At 32.0% G+C, this 24,596-nt stretch overlaps 1 protein-coding gene across 3 annotated transcripts in view; it reads right to left on the bottom strand.

Annotated features, from left to right (window-relative positions):
- The window catches only part of CSMD3 (CUB and Sushi multiple domains 3), a 1,196,954-nt gene that overhangs the window by 338,543 nt on the left and 833,815 nt on the right, over nucleotides 1–24,596 (bottom strand). For all 3 annotated transcript variants that reach the window (XM_036830958.1, XM_036830959.1, XM_036830960.1), the window contains 3 exons: nucleotides 17,881–18,037; nucleotides 4,620–4,811; nucleotides 330–456 (listed from right to left, as the gene is read on the bottom strand). In XM_036830958.1, coding sequence (XP_036686853.1) covers nucleotides 330–456; nucleotides 4,620–4,811; nucleotides 17,881–18,037 — 476 coding nt within the window. The remainder of the gene's footprint in view (nucleotides 1–329; nucleotides 457–4,619; nucleotides 4,812–17,880; nucleotides 18,038–24,596) is intronic.

The following is a 24,596-nucleotide window of genomic DNA, read 5'->3' as shown; positions in this document are numbered from 1 at the left end:
ATCAAAATGATGGACTCAGCGTCTTAAGTCATGCAGAACTGAAAGTATAGCATCGCCAACAAGTAGGAAAAATTCGCACCTTCTGTGCCCTCTTATAACTGAAACGCTTCTCTCTAAGGGGCTGTATGAACTACTGCTGTGGACCACAAATGAATAAATCATGCTTGTGAATATTTTTTTTTTCATATTTTAAACATATAAAAACCATGTTTTTCTTTGCCAAGGTTAAAAAACATTGAAAAATCTTGATATTAATTGATATTGTATATAGGGGCTGATCAGGGAAATTCAGATTCCCTGGTCATTTTGAAATAATAAAATCCATTTACCTGACAATGTTTCCTGGATCTACCTCAATCATCCACATGCAACGCAGATTATTGTCATACGGAAAGGGATAACCAGGAGATAAGATTCTTCCTGATGATTCTCCTTTAAAACGACCTCCGCATTCAGCTAGTAAAAAATTAATTCAATTTTAAGTCACAATTTAATGCCAATCTTTCTAAACAATCTACGAATTTCTCAAGAGTATATATTTTTTCACCTGAAGGAAAATAGAGATTGGTTTCTCCTCTTATTGAAAGTATATATTTGTATATGCTTTCTCAGATTAAGGTATTAATTGAAGCAAGAACATACTGTACAATAAAAAAAGAATCTCAAGTCAGATCATATAAAAATAATATAATAAACTTAATTAGGGAATTGAAAAAGTACACACTCAAAACTCTGAGTTTAGGCTTCCAAACATTTTAAGATGTGTTGATAAATAATGATAATGTAAAAAGGGGAAACAGATGGCAAGTTGCTCACTGCTAGTTGATTGTAGGCTGAATAATTCATCATCTTACTACCTCACCTCTGAGAAAAAATAAGCTTTACTGCAGTCCCTCAGGCCTTCTAAATTTCATTGTCCTTTTATTCCCCTTTAAATCACTCTAAACTCTTCCGCTTTTAACCTCCCGAAAGTCAAAATGGCATTTTTATTAAATTTTTCTTCAGTTAAATCTAGTTCAGTTTTGATTTAAACTGAAATCAAACCGGTCTCTAATTTTTATAAAATTTATCAAATTAAAAATGTAAGCATCATCATACACTATAATAAAAATTCTATCTTCTGGGGAATTCCCTCTCCATTTTAATAATATTTAATATATTGGGATATCTGGAATGATTTTACTTTGATAAGCAAATAATCTAGAAAGAATTCTCTTTCTAGAGAAGAGAGAAGAGAGAAACTAAATAGTTTGCTTAATTAGTATATTGTTCTACATCTCTCAATCCTGGAAACCACAGTGTAGTAATACATTATACATTTGAAAATTTTCCAGATTATCACAGTACCAAAAAATAAGCCAAATCCATATTATTTTACTTCTTGCTTAAATATTTGAATATACTACTATATTTATTTTGCTTGTTCTCTGCAGTGTTACTGTCTTACTCAAATTCAATGACTGAAGTAAGCATCTTGGATTTTGTTTTGTTTTGTTTCGATTATTAGAACAAAGAAGGTCAAAGACAGAAAGTTTCAGCATTTGGAAAAGACCTAATAACAATCGAATATCATGGTTCAAATCTGTAGGCTCTGTTCATGTAGGTAAAATTGTTTCAAAGATTTTAGGTGTTACGTTTTAGCACACTATGATGGTTAGTCTCATGTGTCAACTTGGCTAGGTTACAGTACCCAGTTATTTTATCAAACACTAGTTTAGGTATTGCTATTTATAGACCTGGTTAACATCTACAATCAGTTGACTTTAAGATTACCCTTGATAATGTGGGTAGCCTTCATCCAATAAATTGGAAGGCCTTAGGAGGAAAAGTGGAGTTTTCTAGACAAGAAGATATTCTCCCTCAAGCCTGCAGCATTAAGTCCTGCCCGAGTTTCTGGACTTTTGACCTTCTCTCTGGATTTTGGGCTTGTCAGCTCCCACAACTGCATGAGGCAGTTCCTCAAAATAAATACATTTCTTGATTACAGATAGACAGACAGATCTGTATCTAGATCTACTGATCCTTCTCTGGAGAACCCTAACTGATACACATACCTACAGAGGGCTAAGCAAGTTTATTTTGTATTGCAACATTAGCTTAATTTAATTTATAATAATAAACTTAAGTTATTTTTAAAGTAAATGAAAAGATATCTGTATTTAAGAAGTTACCATCACTTATTGAGGTTTTTCTCATTTTTTAAATAAAAACTTTGTTGGACAACCTAGAACTCTGTAACTATAATAATTCATTTTTCATCATTTTAATGATTTATCACTATTATTGGCATATATTTCTTATGAGAACAAATTTGACACTTCATTCCTCCAGATTAATTTTTAAGCAACTTCAAGGCAGACTGGAATTTTGGGTACTGTGTTTATCTTGAATTTAAACATACCTCTTTCTTTTTCCATATTTCTTTGCTACAAATATTATTGGTATTTTGATTTCAAATGAACCAGTGTGATATACCATAACACTGGGGTTCATATTCTGACAGAAGTCTTACATTTGTAGATAAAAATGAAGGTGTACAGGTTAAAGTTCTTTGGCTATGGTGTCTCAAAAATTAATTTTTGTTTGCTCAATGTATAAGCTACAGAAACATAATTACCTAGAAATAATCCATATAATTGAGAAAAAGTTTCTTATTTGGCAAAGGCAAAAATATAATCATAATAGATATTTAAGGTTAATGGGCATAGAAAATTATGATTTTAGGCCAGGTGGTAAAGCTATTAATTATTGCCAGTAAAGAACACCATCTAAAATAGAATTTCATCTCCTGTTATCATGGAAGTCATAGCATGACACACCATGTGTCCAACTGTTTCAGCTGTTATTCCTGATCAACCATCATTAGAAAAAAAAAAGATTACCCTTCACATGAAATCTTGAGCAGTGTCAAGTCACTAAATTTTGACTTGGCAGATTTATAAACATAAAGTGCATTGATTCATTGCAAACAAAATTAAAATCTTCTTTCTGATCCCAGACCAAATGTCCTATTTGCATAAAATTTTTCCAAAAAATGAAAAATGTCTTCACCTTGGTTCAACATATAAGGAAAATATATGTTTTTCAATGTATTTGTTTATGATTTAAATTTTAAAGACAACATGGCAAGTCAGTATTTACAAGTTTATACTTTTGTGCTATTGCAACCCTTAATGATTTTCTGAATATATTTCATATTCACATCAAAGAACATAACTTCAGAGAGAACTAATCAGTGCTACATTGTTCTCATAACCAATGACAGTGGGTTGATTGTTGGTCATATTCCAGAATCTCAAGCTTTGTCAATTTAGGTCGTTACTGTAGTATTATCCTCATAATCTATCCAAAATTCAGATGCCATCTGAAAGTAAAGCACTATAATTGCATTCTGGTTAGATAAAAGTATGTTTGCTTTCTGTGTGAATCACTGTTTTAATAAACCAATAGAAGACTCGTCATCAAAAACACTGCAATTAGTTGCAAGACCTCTAATAACTAGCATTTCATTTTTTTTCTATTTGAATTCCTTCAAGTTTTGTGGAGATTCCTATGTTGACCATATCAACTAACAAACATTAAAATTTATCTCAAAAGGTTCAGGTCTCCAAACTCATCAAATTGTATACATTAAACATGTGCATTTTTTTAAGATATCAATTACAACTTAATAAAGCTGTTAAAAAAAAAAAAAGTTTAAGTCAATTTTATCCATATGGGCCTGACACAGAATGGATTTGTGCTTCCACAAATGCCATTAAGAAATAAGAATTGCTAAAGAATCATGTTTGTTCCCTACTGAGGAGTTAGTGTTTTGCTTAAATGTTTTGATATTGTTTAAATATCTTTATTGTCCTAGTATTCCAGCGTGGCACCTATTTGATATTGGAGCAAAAAAAGAAAAAAAAAAGCAGATGTCTTTATCAACACTTTTCTATCCACCCTGCTTCTCACATAATACCCAGTTATTTGTTAATCAATCTAAAGATGGTAGCAATAAAATTGTACTCTGGCTGTACAAACAAGAGAGAAAATGATCAATCTATAGCTTCATGTAGGTAATATATCTGATATCACTGACTCTCACATTGTCTTTTGTTACTGAAATTCATTTAATTATGTCATGATACATACACATAAGAAAAACATATGCACTTTTAGTTTTTGAAAAAGTGTATAAATAAAGACTTTGAAATTATTGAGAATAGTTTACTGTTTTTTAATCCACCTTGACACCAGCATAAGCAATAATTTTGTATATAAAAACAAATCTGAAAAAAAAACAAAAAAAACACAAAAAACAAAACTGGTCAATGTGATTCAATAAATGTGTATGATTAGGAGTTTCAGCATATTTTTGTAGTGAGTTAAACTTTATATCAAGATAAGATAAACATAATGGCTTCAAACCATTTTTTACCCAAAAAAGAGAATGTACTCACTGGTAAGATTATGAAAAGAACCCTCTCACTCTCCACAAATCTGAGCTATGAATTCATTAACTTTTTGATTAAAGTATGAGTTGTGTGTAGACAGACTGAATAACTTGAAAAGGTACAGTATATTTTAATTAACACTTCCATAGAACTATTTCATGAAAACCTAAAGCAGTATCCTACCAATACAGGATGGCAGAGGATAGTCCCATGCCCGTCTCTCCCCTGTCATGCACTTGAGAAGGCTACTTCCATGGAGAGTATAGCCTGGATTGCATCCATAAATGATAGTGCTACCAGCAAAATGGCCTTGGTCACTGATCTTGTATCCAAATTGTGGAATGCCAGGATCCTCACAATGTGAAAGTTCAAAACCTATGAGAAAATACAAGTTTATTAAAGACAAAATTTAACAGGAAGATTTAAAACTGTACAAATCATCCCTTTTTATTTTTTTTATATGATTACATACTTTTTCCTGGTTTTATTACTCTTACCGTATTTAATTTTGTTAGTTTACAGCCACCATAGAGAGCTTTTTTCTCAAAAATTAGAATTTGTTGTATTATTCAAATTTAGCAATGCTACCCCATGGTCTATATGACTATATCATAACTTATAGTAGTAAGATTCTTGCCTGCTTCAAGTGATTTGCAGCTAATAGATTCTGACCAATGTAACTATTATGATCAAATAATGAAAAATTAAAATCCATACAAAATATGTGAAATCATAACTGTCCAAGTAACAAATATCTCCACTGCAAATATAACTTTAGACTGCTTTACTTTTATAGTCTTAGAAGAAAGTGAAATAGCCTTATATTTAAAATATACTTTATCAAGAGTCAATATAACACAGTAATCAGTTTGAAGAACTCTGAATTTTTATTTTCTGCCTTCTCCAGAATGTACGACTCTCAAAATTTCTCACAAGGAAAAAAAAAAAAAAAGAGTAGGATGTAGAGAACATATTTTCAATTTCTAAAGGGTTGGGGCTTTCCACATGACTTTTGCTGGAAACTTGTGATCTTGGGCTAAGTGTAACACTTGAGAAGTTAAGTTACAACTGTTTGAGTAGTGAGAGAACTGCAGAGATAAACCTAACTCTGAAGGGGGTTTGTGTTTACATTTCAAGGAAGAATGAGACCCAGAACCTTACAGACTTCTCTAGATTATAAAAACTGGAGACACAGGAGACTAATCTGACTATTGAAACCCTAAATTTACATTCCAAAGGTTAGAATAAAAACCGAGAATTCTTTCTATCCCATCTCCAAAGAGCAGTTTTTTTCTTCCTTCTTTCAGGAGAGGAGTTAAAGACAACTATCTTAAGCACAGCACGTGCATTTTTCTTTATTCCTTGTCCCTGGTCACTCGTGTAGATCTTTCCATCTGATTTTCATCGTGTTACTACAGGGGTAAGGACTGGGTCAAAAAGATGCTGACACAGTTATTATTATTACTATTATTATTATTAATTATATCACTTAAATGATAATAATCTCTGTAGATCCAGAACACTTTGTGTGCATATTCAGAATAAAATTAATAAAGATGAATATTAAAAAACTGTCATAGCACAATTCACTATTAAGATACTGAAAGAACTAGAAAAGGGTACTTCAGAATGTAAATCAAACATGACACTAGTTATCAAAATCTAAGCTCCCTAGCTAAGGAATTCTTCTGCCCTTAATGTTTTACAAATTACATAAATGTACGATAAATGTAAGATATAATGAATGCACCAACAATAATTAGGTACTAAATTATATCAATTATAGCTTCTGGGACTAGAGGACTATGATAAATATTCCAGATAGCTTCATGAATTAGGGAAGTCTGTGATTTCAAGACAAATAATATTTGACAAAAGGACAACTTTTATGTACATCTTAAATCATATGATAATCAAAAAGAGATTTGTATCTCTTTTGTAGGCACAGATCCTTGTCCAAATTAATCTAAATTTGAACTAGAAAGCAAAAAAGGATGTATTAGCTCACTGATGACAAATCACTAATTTATAGTACTGACTTCCTAGAGTGTCATAATAAACATAAAATTACTAGAAATGTACAGCTAGAAGAAGTACTGAATTTATACTATAATTTCTGTATGTTAAGGGCTACATTAGCTCTTGGAGAACATAAGGAGCTCTTCCTAATCTCTTCTAGGGGTTCTTCATCTTTCCCTCCTCTGTTAACCAACAGAATTATTTCACACACCTTAATTAATTTACAATCATTTGCTTCTTTTCTTTGTTTTCCTATAGACTGGACTTATTTCACTTTTTTTCTTTTTCCCACAATGCTTACCCAGCACAAAATCTGGCACATAACAGATGTTCAATAATGTTCATAAATGAGTGTGATTCTTAGAGGCAATTATCTCTAGGAGACAACTGAAAAATAAGCTAAGATAATGTTGTTGAGAAACTGAAATTTATGAGACAGTTAAAAAACCTTCAGGAATTTCCTATATGGATCAATCTGTGACAGCCTCATTTGGGTGAAAATATGTTAAAATAAGGCAAATGCAAACAGCTTCAGAAACAGAGCCATACAAGAGGTTAGAAGTTGTTAACTCAAATTATGACATATATGAGATATAAAGGATACATGGTCAAGCAAGTCAGTGGTTCAAAAACAGAAGTAGAAACAACAGAAGTAGTAACAAAATTTTTAGGACATACTACTTTGTATGGATCTGCACACTTAACACTACATTTAAAATGTCCCTGCTTGAAAATAACAAGTTTGAATTCCTTTTACCAGACATAATATTCAGTTTATTATTCAAGATTCAGCCACTTTTGAGTTTTACCACATATCATTTATCAAAATAAAAATGGAAATCAAGCTCTCTTTTCAAGGTTTATTACCAAATTCATCCTCCCTTAATTTGAATGCTTTGTAAATGTGGTTGGCAATTGCTGGTGATGAGGTATAATGGAGATATTCTTTGTAAATTAAGATAATTTATAATACTTTGCATTGTAGATGAAAATGCACATGGACAAGTATATAATGCACATGTAGTATATAAGCTACAAAGCACAACATAATTTAGTCCAATTTGGTGGAATTATTGTTGCTTATTCATAAATATTCAGAACTGTCTTATCTTTATGGAAACATTCAGCTGCCAGTCTTTTCATTGAAAAGCTCAAATACTTGAAACTGAAAAATAAAGATGTGTATGAAAAAATATATACTATAAATATTCACCATTCCTTGTGAAATTTGATACTCTGATGAAATGAAAATTTCTAGAGCACAAAATGAACTGAATATCCTCAATTACCTAAATCCTTTTGACTTGCTGAATAACTTAAACTGAGATCTAATTCCTTTCCTGCCACCATATAGCAGATTTCTTTAAGGATTTCTAACATTTTAAAGTTACTATTTGAAATCTACAAGAGAGTAGAAAGGATAAAACAACAACGTCACCATCTGGTACTATTGGATAGTTGCTTCGGATTAATAGTAATATTAATTCAGATTAGTTTTCAGATTAATATTTACATTAATTGGTTCATATTCACATTAATATTGTTATTAAGAAATAAATACTGCAAAACAAGTTAAAACTCCTTTTATGTCTGTCTCCAATCCCTTTCTGGTCTTTCCCTACTGAGAGCTAGCAAATATTCTCAATTAGTGTATTATTTTCACACATAATTTATATGTGTAACACATATCTATATGTCTATGAACAATATACAGTAGGATTTTCAAGCATCTGTACATTTCATAAATTATACAATTAAAATAAAAGTCTTCTAAGCCTTTATTTTTTGCCCAGCATTGCGTTTTTACTTTTATATTTATGCACACACATACACACACATTTTATTCATTTTAACTACTAATGATATTCCATTGGAGGTATACTCCAAAATTGATTTACTTATTCTCCAGCTCATGGGCATTCATATTGTTATATTACTTATATTATTCATTGTTATAAAAATGCTATACTTCTATGTCCCCATTTGCACATATGCAAGTGTTTCTATGGTGTACGCACCATGTAGGGATTCATAGATCATTTTCTCCTCAAGATTAAATCAAAATCTGCTAATCTCCTATTTAACTTCTGCCTTGGCCAATGAAAGATAAATAGTTCAATCCCTGCGTCAACATAATTTCTGTTCAATTTGTTTATGAATAATTGTGCATTCACATAGGGTGATGTTATATCTGGTTAGCAAAATAGTAGCAATAGTGCAATACGGCAGATGGCTTAGAAATATAAATGATATCTGAAAATCACTTTTTGAATGTAAGTAAGCATTTTTGATGTAACTAAAATAAGAAGGTCCTTATATGCTTTATTTCTTTGAAATCCACCTAAAATGTAAGTATATATTTAATACTGTTAAAGTGAAATTTTAGAGTATTGAATGGTGAATGAAGATATGTTAATTTTATGTACTAAAAGTAAGAACTTTCAAATTGCTAAATAAAAAGGGAATTAGATTGTTAATAAGGAAACTGAGAAAGTAATAAGATAAATACGTTAGAGAAACATATCCTTTTTTAAACCAAAAACCTTAATAAAATTTAAATAATAAAGCAATATTCTACCATAATCTTAAGCTCTATAGAATTCTTTGGTGGGTTTAATACATAATATTTAGCAGAATAATCTTTAAGAATGATATTTAATATTTGGTTATTAAATTCCACTTAATCCATGAGTCTTGCAAGAAAAGTCTTATTTTAGAATTCTTTATATGTAAATAAGGATGTATATAAGGCAGAATGTCATTTTAAAATTCAAAAGCAGAAAATAATCCACGACCATACATAACACTGTGATAATCCTCTTTGGTTCAGACATAAGGAAAATAAAAAGAAGAAAGCACTGAAGAAAAATTACGTATTCCTTTTTTCTCACTAATCAAACTAATCAAAAAACTGACACACTTGTTTCTCACTAATCAAACTAATAATCAGACATATCAAACTTTGAAATGACCAACTTTATAAGAATGCTTTAAGAAGACAATCCTTACAGTTTTGAGTCTTGAAAAGCTATATACATTTAATTTAACTTTTTAATTCTATTTGTTGAGTAACTTCTAATATAATTTATTTATATAAATTATAATACATCAAATTATATATGTAAATTAGCCATTTATATAAATATATCAATAGTAGCAGTGTAATCAAATTTTGGAAAAATCATTCAAAACAGTTACTTTTCCAGCAAGTATTTAAAAAGAAAAAAAAGAAGTTAAGAGTTTAAACAAACAAACAGAAAAGCTTGTGCAAATAATTGCTTTGCATTTCCAACTGGAGGAATAGGAGATAGGGTAAATAATTATTTTTTCTTTTTAACTGCCGTTGTTCTAAATCCCATGTATAAAGTTCTGACTAGAAAATATGTTACTCAAAGCCTTTCCCACGGTTTAATCTTTGGGCATGAAAAAGTAAGTGATATTATTAAATATGCTAGTTTGTGTCTTGTACATCTTAAATTTGTACATCATTCTGGGATAGTGGGATTCAGCTTTGCCTGAATGTTAATTTTTAGCCATCAGCCAAATTTAGTATATGCATAATTGGCTCAACCTAGACATATCTAAAAATGAATTTTACTAGATATCACCAAATTTCTCCTATGTGACAATACCAATTTACATTCCCCAAAGTTCATGAGTTTCAAGTTCTTCAAATTATTATCAACATTTAGTATCATACTGCTTTTTAATTTTTACCAATTTTGCGAACATGCAATAGAAAATTATGTTGGCTTTAATTTTCATTTCTTAATTTCTATCAAGCACTTTTTGACTTTTGCTTATTGTTACTGGAATTACCTCTACTGTGAAATTTTTTTGCCCATATTTTCTTTTAGGCTATATTTTTTAATTGATTTGTAGGATTCCTTTCTATGGAGTGTATGTTTTTCTATTATATTGTAAATATCTCCTTCTAAAATATATCATTTAAATTTTTTGCTTATGGTATATTTCCCTATAAAGAGATTTGTAAAAATAATAATAATAATAATAAGGACTGGGACTTGGTCAGGAAAACAGAAGCCACTTAGATATTTTGAGTTGCTCAAATTCAATACAAGAAATTAGAGGGAAAATACAAAGAAATTCAGAGGGCGTGAAGGTCAGAAGATCACTGCTGGTTTTCAAGAATCCAGGAGTTCAGGGAAGCTGCTGCCACATATAACCACCTGCCAGCACCACACTCTTGCCTGCAGATGCTGGTGGAAAATAATGGCTTCTTTATCCATCCTACCTTTCAGCTCTCACATGTTTGCCTTTAATTAGCAGAATCTAAGCAGAGATCTTGGCTGGCAAGGGCAGGGGAAATGCAGTGCCAGATTTTTAGTCTCTACACTTAAGGGAAGTGCTTAGAAGGGCAGGAATGCTCCTGAGTATTGACAGATTTTTGCTCATGTATCTTCTTTGAGAAATCTTTCTTCGCCTTAAAGACACAGCTATTCTAGGCCACATTTTTTTCTAAGCATTTTAAAGTTTTGAGACTTGCATGTGTCTTCAATCTGCCAGAAGTTAATTTTATATAAGGAGTAAGTTAGTAGGTCATTAGATATTTAAGCTCAAAATTTACAAAGCTTTTGGGATGTGAAGGCTATGAAGATGATTCTTCTGTTATTCTAACATGAAGAAATTATATCCAATATTGTATATATAAATGACAGGTAATCAAGAAATATTTCTTCAATATTTTAGTTAGAATACCTTGTACTGTATAATGCAGCATTAGTCAATACTTCCTTTATTGCCTGGTTAATTTTCAAGATTTAAAGAGTAATAGAATGCCAAATGTACCTGTTAAGTAGTTTATAGGATACAGATTTACATAGAGTAACACTGTTGCTTCCGTGTAATTTACTTATTTTCTACTTGCATTTGCATTGAATAAATTATATACTAAGAGTAAAGTTACAGTTAGTAGGTCATCTGATTATTTTTCATGGTTAACATTGTCAAGACCATATTGGTAACTAAATTAAAGAGTTTAAATAGGGTAATTTATTATATATTTATAAAGCTAGTATGCAAGAAATGTCATCACAAAGTAGCTATTGCCCATCTTTAATTTGAATATAAAATTTGAAATGGCCATGTTCCGTGTGGATTACTAAACTATTTCAAGCAACAAAACTCAAAGGCTAAGAACATCCAGATATAGCTGAACTATACCCTTGGGATAATGGACATTTTCAAATGGGCTTTTTAGAAAATTAAATGTGCAGAGGTGATAACAAGAAGACATCTGGGCCCAGAGGTAATGCCTAATGGCTGGGCATCACGGACTTTTGCCAGATCAGCTTTTGAGAAGACAACGCTATAATCTATCAAAAAGGTGCAATTTAGCTCTTTATTGGATGATTGTTTAAAATACCCAATTCCTTTCTGCTGAATGAAAGTGGATTAACTAGAAATAAATAGACCCAGAAGAATCTGCAATGAAGCATATTTTCAAGAAATAGAGTTTAAAGATTTCATGAACAACATAAGAGATACTAGGACTAAATCATTCTTTGATAGTAAATTTGGCCAATAATAAAGCATTCAGATTCTTAGGCATAAAATGACAAAAGTTTCTTTAGGAAGAATTGCATTAACATTTTTAAAAATTATTATTATTTTTACATCTACTTCAACAGTAAAAAAAAAAAAAAAAAAAAAAAAAGATGTAAATCCATGGAATTTTAAATATAAAATATCCAAAACTTGGATTGGAGGTAATATAGTATAGTGATTAGGCTTGCAAATTCTAGAGACAGAGGCCCTCAGCTCAATTTCCATATCTGCACTTATGAGCTATGTCACCTTGGGCAAGTAACAACTTTTCTGTGCTTTGTTTTTCCTCCTCTTCTCACTGAGGATAATAGTTCTTCCCTCATAGAGTTATATCTGTATCTAGTAAGTAGTAGATAAATGTTAGGTATTATTTTTAACTCTTATATTTAATGTTTTAACAATGGTAAATGTCTCTGTGTGCCTTTTAAATAAAATCTAAGTCCCTTACTATAGTCCACCTCACCCCTGCCTAGCTTCAAACTTTCCCTCTCATTTTGTCCCATTCTCCTTGCTTACACAGCTCGAGCCAAATAACTCAAGCTGACGTCTCTTAGGCCTTTGTACTTGCTGATCTATCTGCCTAGAACCCTCTACCCTCAGATCTCTTATTATAGTTCAGGTATCAATTCAGGTGACACCTCCTGAGACACAGTCCCTGAACAAACTGGGTACAGTAAACCTATCTATCCTATCATCCTGTTACAAATTATTTCTAAATGCAGTTCTCTTATCTTTTGTTCATATCTTTCTTTTCTGTCTTGTCTCACTAAAAAGTTAGCTTCATATGGGCAGGAACTTTGTCTTCTTCAGTGTTCTCTTTATTCCCAGAGCACAAAACATTCCAGTGGAGAAACACAAAATTTAAACCTATGATCCAATGAATAACTTTCACATTAATAAGTTAATTCCAATAGAGGAATAAAAGGGAAGACAAGACATGTGACCAAAAAGAAATGACATTTCTACCACTAAGCCTTCAGAGAGAAACACAGTAAAAGACATCAGATTTAGGAATGCATTCTTGCACGTGTATTGAGCGGCTGAGGGGATCTGGTCAGAGTATCCTATCAGGTTTTGTTAAGTTCTATTATCGAATTATCCAGAGCAGAGTGATGTTTTAGGGAGAATATTGTATTGAGATCCTAATTTCTGACCTGTTCTTCCAACTTTAGAAGGCGGCAATAGTAATTTTCTCTCACTTTACTCCCCTATACCCTCTAGGAAAGACAACTACATATTTAATTACTTTATGTTGTATAAAGCACCTGAAAATATGCCTCATCTAGATTTTTATTTGGAATAAGTTTCAGATTTCTCAAGGGCAAGTGTAATTGTTAGCCATTTTTGAAAAGAATGGAAGAGTGGCCTGACTCAAGGAGGGAGTTAATTCTGAGAAACTGGAGGGATGGAAGAGCAATTGGATTCCCTAATCTTAGTCAAGGTCTGACCAAGTTTGTCACAGAGGTTTTACATTCAACCAGCATAGCTCTCCATGCTTCAGTTCTCTAAATCAAACTAGACTTGACCGAGAAACTAATTTGGGAGAAGAAGGATCTCTCTACAAAAGACTAAGTAAGATTTTTCTTGACAGCTCTAAAGGATGAAGACTGAAGAGATTTAATTCGCTTTAGAAAAATAAAGGAATGGGAAATTATCTCCCCTCAAATGTGGTGTAGCATTTTCATACCAGGTATGTTGTAATTTATTTATTGGTTAAGGAAAGTGAAAGAAGCTCACTGTCTTCTTAGCATAGTAGAACTAAATCTATTAATAATGGGTGAGCCAAATGATTTTCCTTTCTAGGCACTCAAGAGTCTCTGGACTTCCATGACACCATTAATCACAGAGGCATCTATTAATACAATATCTTTGAACTTATTATGTTTTGGAATATCTGTTACAGCTGTACATCATAGTAGACACTGTACACTGTCTTCTCAATAGCTCTTCTTTTCTTCTCCCTCATGAACAAAACCTTGATTTTGCTCCCAGCAGTAACTGAAGCATATCAGGCAGTATATCATCATAGTCAAATAATAATCCAATTTTTTAGTCTGACTAATGCTTCATTTTTCCAGCTTGCCTTGCTGGGAAATTTAGGCATAACCATATAGCCCTGTTTTGGACAAAGAGAGATAAAAGAACGTCTGACAGAAGATTCTGCATTCCTGATAAAAGGGACATATATGGCTGACACTACCTGTTCCCTTTTTCTTTTTGCCTTGAATATGTTCAGTGTTAAAGTAGCCATCTTGTGACCATGTCACAACAATCATGAGAACAAGAGTGAACACACTAGGAGTGCCACAGCAAAAAGACAGCGGCATGGCCCTTTAACAACTGAATCAAGATCTGCCTACCTCTTCTCTCTTCACAGCTCTCACATGATAAAAATAAACCCTAATTGTTTAAGCCATGGTTAGGTTTACCGTTACTTGACGTCAAAAGCGGCATCTCAACCACTGTTGCCACTAGTCCATTTGCTATTCTTAGTGACCATATAATGAATGGACTAATAAGACAGTTGAAATAAAACACAACTTAAAGGCCTGTTCTAAAATATTTCTTCATTTTATTCTCAACCAAATGCAATTCTGTCTCTTAAAATGAAAATAACCAGACAACAGTAAATGTTGTTAAGTCAAAAAACAGATAATAGAAAGGTAGATAAAAAATGACTGTCATTAGATAGGGCAGGTGTCATTAGATAAGGATGGTCATAAAAGGCCTGTTTATGCTAAAACTAGAATTGTGAGAAGCTAGGTAAATGGGATTAATCTGAATTAAATTATTTGCTCTATTTCCCTTGAATGTGCTTAGCATGTTCTTTCGAATCTCTGTGCCTTTCTTCATCCTATTCTCTTTGCCTGGAATACTCTCCACTATTTCTTTCTGTGATGCACCAATACAACCTTTAATTCTACCTCATTCATGAATCCTTACCTGATCTGCCCTAGCCAAATTTCCTCTCTCCTGTCTCTAGTCCTCTTAATGTGAATATTGGAACTCCTCTTTATCTCACAGTGTTCTCTCAGATGTTTCAGAAACAAAGGTGGAATAATTTTAAGGGGAACATACCACAGAATGGCAGGGGTGGGTTTGGGTTTAGAAATGACTGGATACAGGGATTCGAACACAAAACCTGTTCTTTTCCATTTTCCCCCATGTTTGCACATCTTAGCAAATTCTCTCATGTTCAAAAATTAATTACTGCTTCTAAGAAATTTAGGAATATAAAATATGTGGCCTAGTAGAATCTTCTATATCACAAAAACATTTTACAAAATCAGTATTCAGACTACATGTTAATTTACCAAGAATACGTAAAAAGTTGTAATTGGACTAAAACTGACTAAAGACATTATGAAGTGAAATGGCCCCATGAAGAACTATGCATAACATGTTTGCAAAAAACAAAACAAACAAAAATAACCACAATACCATGTGATAACAGCTACATTAGCTGTGGATATAGACTACTGCAAAAGAAGTGTTAAAAAGTAGGCTAACTCTGGCTGAAGGAATCAGGGTAAGCACCAGTAGGGAAATATTTGAAATGGTCTTGAAGTTGAAGAGTTCAATTGATGCCCGAGGTGGGTGGGCCATATTGAAAGAAAAAGAAGCCTGGTTACAGGTGCTAAGGCTGGAAACCAAAGTATATTTGGAGGATGGGAAGTAGCTTCTTTCAAAGCTAGGAAATCTGTGGTTAACTATTAAGATAATTGCAGATATGTAAAAAGATTGCCATTGTGAAAAACAGAAGTAACACTTAGGAACAAATACATTTAATAACAGATGTGTTACTACTTCCAGGACCCTCCTTAACAAAGGAGCTCAGCACATAGCCATTGGATCAGAAAATCTTAGGAGCATTTACTGACCCGGTGATATCCAGAGACACCTTGGAAGCAGACTATAAATATTTTAGTTCCAGAATATAGACTGAAACATTTTAGTTTCAGTTCTGAGACTGAAAAATATTCATAGATGTATGTCTGCTCTTTTTAAAAAATAATTGCTTTTATACTCTCTTTCCAATTCTATAGCTTTCCATCTTCATAATGATGCACATCCTATAATGAACAGCCAGAGTCATTAAGAAGAGTGACTTCAAATATTTTCTTTTTAAGGATTTCTTTCTTTTCTTTTTTTTTTTTTGACAACCAGTAGCTCACAGCAATGACAAAGAGTCAATGATTTTACTCATTCCAGACACCTGAGGAACCCATTCAATTTTATATCCAGGTATGGCCTACAATGCCCAGTATCTTTGCATCAATAATCTCACATTACATAGAATTTACATATCAGAAAAGGAAATCTAGGTTTCCTCTATGAAACCCACTGACATTTTAGACAAAGAGAAATACAAAATGATGCAGAACAAAGAAACACCATTATGTAAACATTGAGCCATGACTTGAAAAATGTCACCAGCCCTGTCAGAAAACAAAAAGGGAAAGAGGAAAACAGATTAAAAAACATTTGCCCTTCTAAGCAGATCACACCAATTATATTTGAGCAATAATCCGCAATACTGTTATTTTTAGTCCATCACACAGCAATATCTGTAAACACGATTTGCTTGGATTTTCATTTGTCTTTGGGAGGACGTCATAAGAAATCACATTACACACAAGAGTTCTCAGGATTTAAAAATATGTATTCAACATCATTTTGTTAATTTCTGTTGTGTTAATGTTAATAATGTAACAATTCTAGCACAGGTAGGAAAAAACCTTTAAATAAACAAGGAGCAAGAATAATATCTCAGTATTATGTCTCCTGTCTCCTACTTATATCATTAAGAAAGAGCATTTTCACAAATAGTAATTTGATGCAGATTCCCTTTAGGAGCCCATGAATATCTTTGATGCTGTAACCATTTCAATTTCCCCATTTCTGTAATAGCTTTCATTCATTTGACTTCTTGAGAAAATTTATGGAATTCATTCAATTCTCTCAAATATTCTAACAGTGAAGATTTCTGAATACTGTTAATTTATTTTGCTATATTACACAAATATTCTGAACTTCCAAAAAACTGATTTGATCTGGTAAATTGTAAATTTATTAAACACATAACCAGGAATCACCAGTTTTTCATGCACTTTACTTTCCTAGAACAGTTCTTACACAGAGCAGAAACTTAATAAACATGTTATTTGAATACGACTTAATGTTCATTGGTGTAATTAGTCTATTTCTTAAATTATGATACAGGTAAAATAAATTCATTTTGTTCATATATCAATTGATGTAACCCACCTACCTATGGCTCTCAACGATTCTCAGTCTTTGAGCTTCTACCTGTTTAAATGTCATAAAGCTGACTTGAGTATAAAACAATAGTTCTATATAAGTTTATTTTTAACAAGGCAATTTAACACAAGAGCAAAACAAACAAAAATCTTAGCTACTCTTCAGTGTAAAATCATTTGAAACCATCCAATTATCATTAAGGGTGACCAACTATAACTACTACACATGTATTGCATATGTTTTGCAATTATAGGTAGAAGCTCAAACATTGGATCCCCATTTATTAAAACGTTTAATTGTATTTCTTAAACATTTCACGTGAAGAATACTGCTATCTTAAAATATATAAATAAGTTCAAAGTCACAAATTACTTAAACTTTCTGAATCTTAGCTGTTTCAACTGTAAAATAGCAACAGTTAGAATACCTGTAATTTTTAAAGTTAGGTTCAAATAAAATTATATACATAGAAGGGAGTTGTAAACAGCAAATTGATAATCAGATGTTGAATATTACTTCACCTGGTGTACTGCAATTATTTAATAAATATTTAGCATCAGTGTTTGGCCTTTTTTTTTTCTTCCAAAATACTTACTGGTATAGACAAGTTGAAAGCCTTCATCTGTCCCTTCAGAATCAGAATTAAATTCTAGCCAGAGCTGGTTTGAAGTACTACTAAGGGTCAGTCCTCGCATAGATGCGCCAGTAAAAGCACCTAGTAGATGAGTTGTTTTATCTTTTCCATCATAAATCTGCAAAAATATATTTACAATTAAAATGTAAATTTGCCAGTAATAACCAATTCAGAGCATGTATTTATATCTGTGAAGAAAATGAAATTATTACACTCTTCGTAAATCAGGTCACTACCTGTTTCCCAAGAACAACGGCATATATGAATTCCTACAAATATCAGGGTAAGAAAGTTAGACTCCACATGGGTAATTTTAATATTCCAAGCTCAGCAGACACTAAGTAAAACTCAAAATCATGTTATAAAGCTTTTGTTCTTATAAAAACAATGCTTCTAATGGCAGACAATTTAAAATTGAGAATACCTACAGAAAGTTTGGTTTCTAAGACTGGTTGGTTGGTTGGTTGTTTTTCTAAACTTGCTCAAGGGCACCAAACACCTGCTTTTCTAATAACGTGATTAATATAAAATGTACTTGCTTCTTTTGCAACTTCTATTTACCCATGCCCTTTATTTCATATCTGACACTTTTAAAATGTTAAAATAGTACTAAATGCATTTAGAAGCTGATTTAACAAGGCAAAAGTATACAAAGCAAAACTGATATGTTCCCAAAGCTCCCTACCTCATTCCCATTCTTCGGAAGGTGTAGCTTCTCATTGCCCTCTAATTTGCTTTTATTTTATCAAAGCATTATAGGCATTTCTTCAGGTCAGTGGATAGAGATTCTTACTTTTGAGAGCTGTGTAATATTTCATTCAATGGCACTACCACAACTTGCACTACCATTCCATATATTAATAAACTAAAGTTTTTTGCCACTAAAAGTAATGCTGAAATAAACACCCTTTAGATGTTATTTCACATTTCTTTTTTGGTACTTGTATTTCAGTAAGAAAGTTTTCAATATATTGAATTTGGGGGCTAAAATGTTCATGTATTGTCAGATTATTTTCCAAAAAGTGTACAGTAATTAAACTGAGGGTTTGCCAACAATGCATATTACTATTCTTTTTCCTTTAAGGCACACATTCCTTTTTTTTTTTTAAAACATCTTTATTGAAGTATAATTGCTTTACAATGGTGTGTTACTTTCTGCTTTATAACAAAGTGAATCAGCTATACATATACATATATCCCCATATCTCCTCCCTCTTGCATCTCCCTCCCACCCTCCCTATCCCACCCCTCTAGGTGGTCACAAAGCACTGAGCTGATCTCCCTGTGCTACGTGGCTGCTTCCCACTAGCTATCTATTTTACATTTGGTAGTGTATATATGTCCATGCCACTCTCTCACTTTGTCACATCTCACCCCTCCCCCTCCCCCATCCTCAAGTCCATTCTCTAGTAGGTCTGTGTCTTTATTCCCGTCTTGCCACTAGGTTCTTCATGACCTTTTTTTTCCCCTTAGATTCCATATATATGTGTTAGCATACTGTATTTGTTTTTCTCTTTCTGACTTACTTCACTCTGTATGACAGAGTCTAACTTCATCCACCTCATTACAAATACCTCCATTTCGTTTCTTTTTATGGCTGAGTAATATTCCATTGTATATATGTGCCACTTCTTCTTTATCCATTCATCCGATGATGGACAGTTAGGTTGCTTCCATGTCCTGGCTATTGTAAATAGAGCTGCAATGAACATTTTGGTACATGACTCTTTTTGAGTTATGGTTTTCTCAGGGTATATGCCCAGTAGTGGGATTGCTGGGTCGTATGGTAGTTCTATTTTTAGTTTTTTAAGGAACCTCCATACTGTTCTCCATAGTGGCTGTATCAATTTACATTCCCACCAACAGTGCAAGAGTGTTCCCTTTTCTCCACACCCTCTCCAGCATTTATTGTTTCTAGATTTTTTGATGATGGTAAGGCACACATTCTTAATGTGGTAGTTATTACCCCCAAGGGTGTGAAAATTGGTTCTTAGAGTTCATAAAATCTTGGATATTATGATGATTTGTGGTCCTACAAAGACCAACTCTGACAAATCTCATTCCACAGTACTTAGTTTCATGAAGTTGGAGCTTGGGGCTCCTTCTGTGAATGATAATGAATAGAATAACTGAGAAATACTTCTGAAAGTTACTTGTCTCTTGCCTGAAATTGCCTTATTTCTGACCTGTCATAAGAGTAAAAATTATGTCGCTAAACTCCTAATCCCGTAATCTTGTCATAGCACCAATGTTCCCCCAAAGTGGTATTCATGTCACCTAGGAGATGATATTTAGGTGGTACATGAGGAAACTTTTATTATTATTATATTAATTTACATGATATATTTTTCTTGTGCTAAATTGTTGGATTTAACTTGATCATCTATTTAGAATGTTTTCTACAATTTGTAAATAAAAACTGATGTATAACTTTTTTTCTTTTTATCAAATTATCCTTACAGGTTTTAGTATTAAGTTTATGTTAATTTAACAAAGTGAACTGGAAATATTTTACTATATTTCAAAATCTGGATTATTCAAATAAAATAATGAGACTTTGCTTTCTACAGATTCAAGGTATTCTTCAATTCAAGGACATATTCCTGAGTTTTTGTTTATTTAATTATTCCTTGTCAATTTTATTATTTTATTTTCCACCTTGAATGCCTATTATTTACATATTCAGTCTCCAAAACTGTGTTGCAATTCTTTTACATTTTTTTCTTCTGAAATTTATCTATCTTTCCTCTGTATTATGGCTTATCTTCCACTGGATCTTCCATACTAACAATTAGATTTTCAGCAGTAACTAATCTCTTTTTAGGTCTTCTATTTAAATCTTAAATTTTTAAATCATTGGTCAAGTTCTAGAAAGTCAGTCCGTCTGTTTGTCTCTCTCTCCCCCTTCTTCCCTCCCCCATTCTCTGTTTTTGGTACTCAAATTGCATTATCTTAAGATATCTCATTTGTTTTATGTATTTAACTTGGTCTTTCTTACTTCTGGTTCCTGAATTCCATTAACTATGTGTATATCTTTAGGTAGTTATAGTTTTATGTTTCCTTATTACTGATACAGGTTTTAGATGTTGTAAAGACAACAATGCTTTTATTTAACATGCTATACAAATGTAGCTTTTGTTCAGAGCCCCTAGTATCCTTTCCTAACAACCTTACTCTATAACTTTTCTGCACAGACTTTCTGAAGTCTCCAGTGTCCAGGCGTTTCCTGCTCTCTCCCTTTGTGCCTGAGGGAATCTATAGCTTCATATGCACCCTCCAGGCTCCACCAGTTTATTTACTTGTTATTTTATTACCACTGAGAGGGAGTGGAAATAAGAAAGAGAGGAAATGAGTTGTAAAATCAATCCAACATGCTCACTGAATTCCTAACAGCAAACACCTTACTGGTCTCCCTCTTTGTTTTAAAAGGTCTTTCTGTCAATTTTTTAAAAAATGTGTTGACTGTTAAAAGAGTATTTGACTGCTAGATAAAGGGCTGTATGGACTAATTTCCTAAAATTATATGGGAGTACCAGGAACCCCTTGTGGAATCTAATTTATCATACAAATTCATCTGTTTTAGTTATCAGCAAGAATTTGTCTTCAACAAAGCTGAACCAAATGTTGAGGTTTGTTAGCTCAGGAATTTTTTTTGTTTGATTACATAGGAGTCAACTTTTCATTTCTTAAGAATAGTAGCCATCAGCAATAATTCAGAGACAAGGAAACATTGTGTGTCAGAAAATGCAACTTTTGTGTCTGTGTTTCAAATGTTCAATATGCTCAGAAATCTGCTTCTGAATACAGTTATGTGTATAACCCTATATATGCTGTAGTTTATAAATCCTGTGGTTGGAGCTACACATTCACTGTCAAACCATGTAACCAACTGATCCAGTGGATCTTATTTGTGGTTAACACTCTCAAGGTAACCGTATAGAACATTTTCCTTTTATTTCTCTTACTGCTGACCAACATACAATTTCATTTGTATGTTAAATATAAATAATTTTTTCTTGGAGTCAACTAGTTCTGCTTTCATGTATGGATACATTTTAAGAACTTTCAGTTTGTCAAAAACAGCCAAATAAAGGGGAAATATAAACTAAATAACTAATTGTTGCAATTGAGTAAATAGGAATTGAAATTTATTTTTAATTTTTAAAAAAGGTCTCCCCTAACTTTTTTTCCCCAAATTTCAGTGGGAATGAAAAAAAAAAATTTTAATGATAGCAGAAACCATTATTTTACTCCATATATATAAATCATTCCTATGTATAATAATGAAAAAAGTAACAAGATAATTCAACACATATTTAGTTCCTTCTTAACCTGAAGGAGATTAAATAAAATAACACAATATTGTCTGCCACAAGAGATACATATTTGTATTGAATTTTTCTATTTTTCTAGATAGAAGCATACTTTTTTCTTTTTCAAAAGAAACTTTCTTTAAGAAAGTTAAAATAATCATTGGCGAAGCAGGTATGAGAAAGGAGCTAATATTTTCAAATGAAAATAATTATCTTAAGCTCAGCTGGGATGATCTAATTCAGCATCAAAATTAACTACAATTTATTTAACAATGTAAAGTCAGATGGTGGGAAACAAATAATGTAGAAGGACCACTATAATTATCAAAGTAAAATGAAGTGTGATCATTCAGCTACGAAATTTTGGAAGCATGTATAAAATTGTTAAATCAAAATGAAAAGCAAGTGTTAATTAGGAAGGCTTTAAAAAGAGAAGAGTTTTATAGATATGATCAAGTCCATGCTGTTTAACTTGTAAATAAAATCCTTCAAATGTATTCAAATATATATGGGGGCATAAAGGCAACATGGAAGGACAAAGCAGTGTAGCCAAAGACAAATTACATTTGAAGTAGACATGAATGCAATCATACAAATAAGAAAATAAAACAAACAAAATGTGCCTTTCATTTAAAAATAAATTTACAGTACAGAGTGATTATATTGGGTCTGATCAGAACCACATAGAAATTTTGAGATTATTTCTCATTGCTTTTCTACTTAAAATCAGGATCTTTAAGTATGTTTTTATTTATTTGAGCCTATTTTCCTTTTTCTAAAATATATTATTATTTTTAAGATACGTCTTAATATCTATTTTTATTTTTCAGAAATTTAGAAAGCTAAAAAGACTAAGCTAATTATAATAGTATACTTTTTAATTGAAAGGGAGAGGACTCTGGGGCTCACAATAGAAATAGTTACTCAGAGCCTAATTCAGATAATGAAGACTTACTTTTATGTCAAATGTAGAATTTCAAGTTTTCTTAAGAATTAATATTGTGAAAGGCATTGAGGGCTTTTATAACATTAATGAAGCTCTTTGATAAGACTCTAATTTGTTATAAGGTTGCAGTTAATTTGGTAGTCCTACACTAGAACAGACTAGAACTTAATACTGCCATGTTTCAATTATCAAACCTTTTGTAATGGATCAGGGCCTGAAATTAGTTATGGTGTACAGACCCTCCTACATTTGGAAGTTCAAACCCTATTATGATGAACTACTTATGGACACTTAAAACTGTTGTTGTTGTTAATGACATAATAAATGTATGATTAGAAAGTATATTCCCAGTCATTTCTCTAGTGAATTTAGCAAATAAGCTATTATCTGAACCCAAGAGCAAAAAGTACATAAAAAAGTAAAATAAAAAGAGAGAAATTACACATGCATGTGAGTATAATCATACAAACCTTCAAATCATTCCTGCTCCTGAATACTAGAATTTTCATTTTGGGCATTTGTTTTATAGGTTGATTTGGAATTTAAATCATTTTTTCTAATAAGTTGAGCTAGAGTTCAAATTTTGAATGAAAAAGAAAAAATAATTTTTACAATTGTTAAAAAGGACAATATTTTAAATCTTATTATGTTCTCTCCAAAGATGATATGTAACAGAGAAGAAAACATTTGTTTGTACTCAAATATTTGTCTTCACAATAGCTATATAATGTGTACTCAATTATGAGAGTTAGTGTGTATCAGGGAGGGAGATGGGAATGCAATGAGGGGTCAGGTTTTCAGGGGCCTTAGCTTTGTGGTCCCAGCTCTACCATCAAAGCTGATTGGAATGTCACACATCATTTCACTTCTGTGATCCTCAGTAGGGGAGAAAAGGAAGGGTTTTATGAGGCCTATCATAGCACTCTATACAAATGGATATTTACAGAGTGCTTTTGAAGGGAGAAATAACAGAGGATTACCAGTGAACAACAAGCAGAGTTAGTAGATACATGTGGTAGACTTATGACATCACTGGTGTGCTAGAAAATATTTAAAACCCAGCTCTCAAACAAACCAAACTGGTGAATGTACATACCCATATATATGTTTTTTAAGTAAATTTTATTGATATAAAGAGAGATTGACAGACTTTTTCTGAAAAGGTTTAGATAGTAAATATTTTAGGCTGTTAACATCTCTGTGGCAACTACTCAATACTGCCCTTCTAGCACAGAAGCAGCTGTAGACAATATGTGAATGAATAAACATAGCTTTCTCCTATTAAAACTGTATTTACAGAAAGAGGTGTCAGTCTGATTTGGCTCACAGACTGTCATTTGTGAATCACTGATTTAAGGAATGTGTAGCATGCTATTTATACACAGGAATAAAATATACAATACTCATTATTGTAAATT

Source organism: Balaenoptera musculus, chromosome 17 (genome assembly GCF_009873245.2).
Source record: "Balaenoptera musculus isolate JJ_BM4_2016_0621 chromosome 17, mBalMus1.pri.v3, whole genome shotgun sequence".
NCBI classification, from domain to species: Eukaryota; Metazoa; Chordata; class Mammalia; order Artiodactyla; family Balaenopteridae; genus Balaenoptera; species Balaenoptera musculus.
The sequence above is the reverse complement of the archived record's forward strand: the minus strand, read 5'-3'. Positions and strand labels throughout refer to the sequence as shown.